The 7,754-nt window shown below is 31.5% G+C and overlaps 1 protein-coding gene across 1 annotated transcript; it reads right to left on the reverse strand.

Annotated features, from left to right (window-relative positions):
• Window positions 1-4,317: 4,317 nt before the first annotated feature.
• On the reverse strand, window positions 4,318-5,929 carry LOC125878190 (alkane hydroxylase MAH1-like). Its single transcript, XM_049559389.1, has one exon. It carries the CDS (start codon window positions 5,897-5,899, stop codon window positions 4,358-4,360), a length of 1,542 nt encoding a protein of 513 aa, XP_049415346.1. The 5' UTR covers window positions 5,900-5,929; the 3' UTR covers window positions 4,318-4,357.
• Window positions 5,930-7,754: the final 1,825 nt, after the last annotated feature.

Genomic DNA, 7,754 nt, shown 5'->3' on the forward strand with positions numbered 1-7,754 from the left:
TTTTTTAATGAAAATATTTTCTAAAAATATTCTTAAAGATAAACTTATTTTTTGATCAATTCATTTGATCATAACTTTCGCTAATATTAGAATATCGATTTGTGATTGACCGATATTCGAAAATTGTTATGGAAATGAAATTATTTTTGAGTGAAGCGTCAAAAATATATCTAAACTATCCCATTTTCTTGAATTTTACACCTAAACTATTGGAGTGTGAGAAACACACCTTTTAACTATCACTTATAAGTTTGAGAAACACACCTCATAGTGTGTGTATAACACTCTTCCAAAAATCAATAAAAAATTGCCACATGAAAAAGAATTCCATCGTAACAAAAAAAATTAAAATTAAAATGAAGAACAAATTTATTTAGACTATAAAAGAAGAAACAAAGTACAAAATAGAGAAGGATGTTAATAAACATAAAAGGAGGAGGAGGAGGAGGAGGTGAAAACTATTTGCAATATAGATGAAGAAATAAAGAGAAATGCTGAAAAAGAAGGGAAGAGTTTAGGGCTTTAAGGTCAGACACGATTAAGTGTGTATATACGTCTTTTGGTTTACATTAAAGTTCCTCAAACTTATGAGTGATAGTTTAATTGTGTTTCTCAAACTCTCAATAATTTAGATATGAAACTAGAAAAAGAAATGATAGTTTATAAGTGTTTTTGACATTTAATTCACTAGTTTTTGTAACATTTGTATCTTTTTCCTAAAAATTGATTGAACACTCCAAATCTATAAAATAAGCATTTTTAATATACAAAGGTAGATACTTTTGATTTTCCAGAAACATGGTCAAATATGTTAAAGGTGTAATTCATAAATATGATCTTTAACTTGGTCTCAATTGACTTTTATGGCCTCCAACTTTGAATGTACATAAATATGCACTTAAGTTTGTATACAATTGAACAACTAGACACATATATCCTATATGATACAATACTGCTAGTTGCTTAGCTAAGACCAATAATTAGAATAGCATCTTAAAGAATCAAAACAAATAAATTTGGACATCGATAAGAAAGAAAAAAAATCATCAAAAGAGACCAACAACAACAATAGTATACCTAGTAAAATCTCATTAGGTACAGACCTAATTACCATGATCTCATTAAGGCAGATAGACTTTTTTCAAAAAATCATCGGCTCAAATACATTAGACCCAAGTAATAAGGAAGAGTGGGCAAAGAAAGTCCCATTGCACACCAGTTGTTTGACTATATATATATATATATATATTTTGCGTGCATGCCTTCCTATTCCTTAATTTATCTATTGCTTTTAGGAGTGCTCTTAGATCGTGCAAAGTAACTGACTAAATCAACTTTAGTTTAATGCACAACCAACTTTTAGACCACAATTGTGATTTTATTTAATTGATCGAGTACGATTTTCAAATGACGTTGTAGTTTACTTTGATAGATTTCAATAAATTCTTAAATGATTCTAGGTAATAACCGATTTTAGAAAAAATATTAATATGTATAAATATTAGTAAATTATATTAGGATATTTTACAAGATAAGACTTCAAATTTTAAGATTTGAGTCTTTGTATGGTTGATGATTATTCTTGGTTTGGTGACCACAAATGTAAGTTGCATAGCTTCAAAAGTAATTTTCTGATTTACTATATTATTTTACAAATTCTATAACAAAAATTAGAAATAAATGTGCAACACACATTCACATCAACTAGTCATTATTTAAAAACGTATTTAGAATATGAGTTTTTCCAGATTCCTTCTTAATTGCACATCATCAACAGTCTCTATTTTAAATTCCATGGATATTATCTTTTAGATATCTACAAAGTTTCACAATATAAATTTATGATCTAAATAAAAGTTATTAGGTTCTTGAGAACCCTCGTCTATAACGGTAGATCCAACCCTTAACCCTGTAATTACCCCTCAAAAGAAAAACTACAAAAGAAGGAAGAGAAACATCTCCACTAAAATTTTCTAGATAGTTATTAAAAGATTCAACATCCCATAACCATGGTGAAAAAAATTACGTTAATACAAGCCGATGTCATTCAATAATAAATATTTCAATATGTATATAATAAGAAGAGTTCAATTACATTAATCAAAAGTAAAACTGAGACATTTCATGATGCATTTATAAAAATAAAAACTAATCGATGACAATTGTATTAATGTACTCAAATGTATTTTATTAAGATGCATGATCATGTAGGGGCGGAGCTACGGTGGTTTCAGGAGTTTAGCTGGATATCCTGCATAGGAAAATCCAAAAGGGCACATCAAATTTTTTTAAAACCAAAAGGGCAAAATCGCTTCTGACGAAGCGATTTTCCTCTGACACAATGACAAAATCATTTTTTTTATAAAAAAAAAAAATTGTATTAAAAATAGCAGCGATTTTGTAAAACAAAATATTTTTTTATATATTTTTTATTAAAAATTGCTGCTATGACAGCGATTTTAAATCAGAATTTTTTTTTCCTTACACATCGCTACAGGGGCAGCGTTTTTCATGCCTAGCTATTATTTTCATGCCTATTATTAATTATTAATAATATAAAAATGATAAACAAGACGGACAGTATACTCAATAAAATTGTTGAAGAATGAGGAAAATTGAATTATATATCATAAATAATAATAAAAGAATATTAAATTTTACTGTTGTCGTACGATTTTCAGGAGCGATTTTCTTTTGACAAAAGTTGTCATATGATTAAAAAAAATAAAAATAGCAGCGATTTTCTCAAAATAAAAAAATAAAAATTTATACAATTTTTTTTTGTTTTACAAAATCGCTACGCTAACAACGATTTTTAATAAAAAGAAAAAAAAATTTACAAAATTGTTGCCAGGGCAGCGATTTTGTCAAAGGGAAATTGCTTCGTCAGGAGCGATTTTGCCCTTTCGATTTTAAAAANCCTTCTTAATTGCACATCATCAACAGTCTCTATTTTAAATTCCATGGATATTATCTTTTAGATATCTACAAAGTTTCACAATATAAATTTATGATCTAAATAAAAGTTATTAGGTTCTTGAGAACCCTCGTCTATAACGGTAGATCCAACCCTTAACCCTGTAATTACCCCTCAAAAGAAAAACTACAAAAGAAGGAAGAGAAACATCTCCACTAAAATTTTCTAGATAGTTATTAAAAGATTCAACATCCCATAACCATGGTGAAAAAAAATTACGTTAATACAAGCCAATGTCATTCAATAATAAATATTTCAATGTGTATATAATAAGAAGAGTTCAATTATATTAATCAAAAGTAAAACTGAGACATTTCATGATGCATTTATAAAAATAAAAACTAATCTAGGACAATTGTATTAATGTACTCAAATGTATTTTATAAGATGCATGATCATGTAGGGGCGGAGCTACGGTGGTTTCAGGAGTTTAGGTGGACATCCTGCATAGGAAAATCCAAAAGGGGTCATCAAATTATTTTAAAACCAAACGGGCAAAATCTCTCCTGACGAAGTGATTTCCCTCTGACACAATAACAAAATCGCTGCCAGGGCAGTGATTTTGTAAAAAAAAAAAATTGTATTAAAAATCACTGCTAGGGCAGCGATTTTGTAAATTTTTTTTTTTATTAAATTATTTTTTTATATATTTTTTATTAAAATTGTTGTTGTGGTGCGATTTAAATCAGAATTTTTTATTCCTTACACATCACTGTAGGGGCAGCGTTTTTCATGCCTAGCTATTATTTTCATGCCTATTGTTAATTATTAAAAATATAAAAATGATAAACAAGATGGACAGTATACTCAATAAAATTGTTGAAGAATGAGGAAAATTGAATTATATATCATAAATAATTAAAAAAATATATTAAATTTTACTGTTGTTGTACGATTTTCAGGAGCGATTTTCTTATGACAAAAGTTTTCGTACGATTAAAAATAATAAAAATAGCAGCGATTTTCTCAAAATAAAAAAAATTAAAATTTACAAAATCGCTGCCCTAGCAGCAATTTTTAATACAAAAAAAATTTTGTTTTACAAAATCGCTACCCTAACATCGATTTTTAATAAAGAGAAATTATTTTTTTTTACAAAATCGCTGCCAGGGCAGCGATTTTGTCATTGTGTCAGAGGGGAATTGCTTCGTCAGGAGCGATTTTGCACTTTCGATTTTAAAAAAATTTGATATGCCCTTTTGGAATTTTTGACAATTTTGTTTTACCCTTTTGGCTCCGAACTCGGAAAATTATACTATATATATAGGTCAAATCTTACTTTATTTTGGTATATATAGTATTTTAAACATCCTTAGAACCAATGGAGACCTGTAATCCTCAAAACATACATGACACGTAGGTTTGAATCCCGAGCATTGTTCACACAAGAGGAACCCTTTTGAGGAGCCTAACTTTGAGACCATGTTTCACTTGAATGATAACAGAAGAACTTGGAGTTATTATTTGATCTTCCACTTGGATATGATAATTGTGTATGATGGTAGCTGCCACTAATTTCATCTGAGTGAATGCCATTTCCTTCCCAATACAAGCCCTTGGACCTGCATTAAAGGCTGTGAATTTAAAAGATGGTTCGTGTTTGATCTCTCCTTGTTTAGAAATCCATCTCTCTGGCTTGAATTCTAAGCAATCTTTTCCCCATAAACTTTCCATTCTCCCCATTGTATAGAACGATAGCATAACTCTCATGTTTGGACTAACACGGTGACCACTCGGGAGAATGTCACATTCAAGTGGAAGTTTATGCTCAATTGCAACTGATGGAAAGAGCCTCAAAGTTTCACAAAAAGCAGCATGTAGATAGACTAGTTTTCTTGTTTCTTGCATGTTGAAAAAGTTGAGATTTTCATCTTCTTTTAGATGCAATTGTTGTTGAATCTCGTCTCTAATCTTTTTCTCTACTGAGGGATTTTTAGCCACAAGGGCGAAAAACCAAGTGAGAGCTGCACTTGTGGTGTCCCTACCACCAAGCATCAAACTCAAGAAAGTATCCCTTAGAAATGTTTGCAAAGTACCCAAATCGCCATCTTTCCATTGATTGTACATTTTGATGAATGCATTTAAAAATGAGAATTCCTCGTCTTTGATTGTACTTTTATGCATCAACTCTTCTTGCTTCCGCGAAATGCAAGGATATAAGAATTGATCAAAAGCGTCCCATGCTTGAATAAGCTTCTTTTCTCTACCAATTCGAAGCCATTTTTGCAACTTCCAGCAACATTCTGGCAAGATATATCTATAAAGAAGTGCATCGACAGTGTCGTTGAACGCCTTTTCACATGGCACATGAGGTAAACCAATAGACAAACTTTTCGGATCATGATCAAGTAACAATTTACAGATAACATCAAAAGTGAATCTGTGGAAAATATCTTGCAAATCAAACAGTGTGTCCAGTTCAGCAAAATCATCAAGAATTGGTCGTAGCCCGTTTTCGATAATTTCCCATATATTCCTCTCCAACAAAGTATGGAACTTAGCATGTCCCATTAAGTACATTGTGGTCTTCCTATGAATCTCCCATAGTTCATAATCAACACTGAAGATCCCATTTCCAAAAATATCAAAATATTTACGGAACTCAACACCTTTCGGATAGTTTGAGAAATTTTTACTAAGGATATAGTGGATATTTGCAGGATCACTAGTACCTAACATGTTGAAGTTGGCAAATATAGGACCATGAAACTCAAATGTTCCCTTACTTTCTATAAGAACTTCAGTTGTTTTTTCATGGACGCGATGAAGATTTCGAATAAGCTCAGGCAACATTCCAACAATAGGCCAATTTGTTGGCAATGAGCTTAATTTACACCATCTATTATTAAGGTACCACCATGTAGAATAAGTAAAACACATGATGATGATCAAGAGAGGGAAAGAAAATTCAAACAGATACATTTCTTGGAGATAGAGAGAAGGGACTTTATTTAAGTTGACGACTATTTCTTCTTTTTCAACTTCACATTTTATAAACAGAGTTGTATCCCAAGTTATGTCTTTCCACGTGATGGGGCTTGGCCTTTATATGACCCTTCACGTGAAGTAGCATGTAGTCACATTGGCTCTTTATCATCCACTCAAACATTTCGTCATTTCAAAGTCATACATATCTTCTTCTATAAATGAGAAGATGAGCTCTCTGAGGATCAACGAAGAACCAAGCAATTATTTAGTAACAAAAATTTATTCACCCGTTTTGCTGGTTTTGTAATAATTATATTTTGTTGTTATTGTTTCTCTCAGTGGCGGATCTAGGATTTAGAGTCTGTGGGTGCCAAATAGACTTATCGATTAANAAATTTTTACTAAGGATATAGTGGATATTTGCAGGATCACTAGTACCTAACATGTTGAAGTTGGCAAATATAGGACCATGAAACTCAAATGTTCCCTTACTTTCTATAAGAACTTCAGTTGTTTTTTCATGGACGCGATGAAGATTTCAAATAAGCTCAGGCAACATTCCAACAATAGGCCAATTTGTTGGCAATGAGCTTAATTTACACCATCTATTATTAAGGTACCACCATGTAGAATAAGTAAAACACATGATGATGATCAAGAGAGGGAAAGAAAATTCAAACAGATACATTTCTTGGAGATGGAGAGAGGGGACTTTATTTAAGTGAGGACTATTTCTTCTTTTTTCAACTTCACATTTTATAAATAGAGTTGTATCCCAAGTTATGGCTTTCCACGTGATGGGGCTTGGCCTTTATATGACCCTTCACGTGAAGTAACATGTAGTCACATTGGCGCTTTATCATCCACTCAAACATTTCGTCATTTCAAAGTCATACATATCTTCTTTTATAAATGATAAGATGAGCTCTCTGAGGATCAACGAAGAACCAATCAATTATTTAGTAACAAAAATTCATTCACCCGTCTTGCTAGTTTTATAGTAATTATATTTTGTTGTTATTGTTCCTATTATAGAGAAGAATTGTTAAATGCTAGACAAACATTTCATAGAGTTGAAATAGTTTCTTAGGATAGTGCCTTACTAGTCTCAAGCATCGCTTGCACGCACTTATAAATAAATATTATATTATTGTTGTTCTTATACTCATGTTCCCTAACAATTTTGTTGACCTAGAGAAAGGTACGATGCACCCCTGAATTTTGTGCTTCTAACATGGTTGCTTTTATCAAATTATACTTGACATAAAATCAATCTTGAATATGGTTCGCTTAAAACTATCGAATCAACTTTAACATACACTTGTCAAGATGCATAAACGTGATCTCTTCTTTCTTGTGTATCACACCTACACATCGAGTCTATTCATTCATGAACCAAAGATTTTTTTTTAAGAGATATTGGGTCAAGAAGCATACACGCGACCTTGCCACTTTATTTATGTTACACCCCGAGACTACCCCTAAATGTGACATGATGCTTAGAGACACAAGTAATCCAAAGCTAACCTCATGGCATGACATGACACTAAGATAACATAATTTGACAGAATTATTTAAATGTGGAATAGAGTCTGAAATATACTAACGTAGCAGTAAACAAGACTCTAATAAGAACAACATGAGCAGAATCTAACTGTACGTAGGAAAGCCTCTATTAACATGAAGGGCTAGGAAAAACTCCTAGCTCACTTTACTGTCTGAAAACTGAAATATAGTACTGAGGGGAAATCATAAGTGGTGTCCTTGAGGAGATGAGAACTCACCAAACGTACTGCATCTGACAAGATTTGTACTAATTGCATGCCTGATAATGAGTATCAGAACCTAT

The sequence above is a fragment of the Solanum stenotomum genome, chromosome 1 (genome assembly GCF_019186545.1).
Source record: "Solanum stenotomum isolate F172 chromosome 1, ASM1918654v1, whole genome shotgun sequence".
NCBI classification, from domain to species: Eukaryota; Viridiplantae; Streptophyta; class Magnoliopsida; order Solanales; family Solanaceae; genus Solanum; species Solanum stenotomum.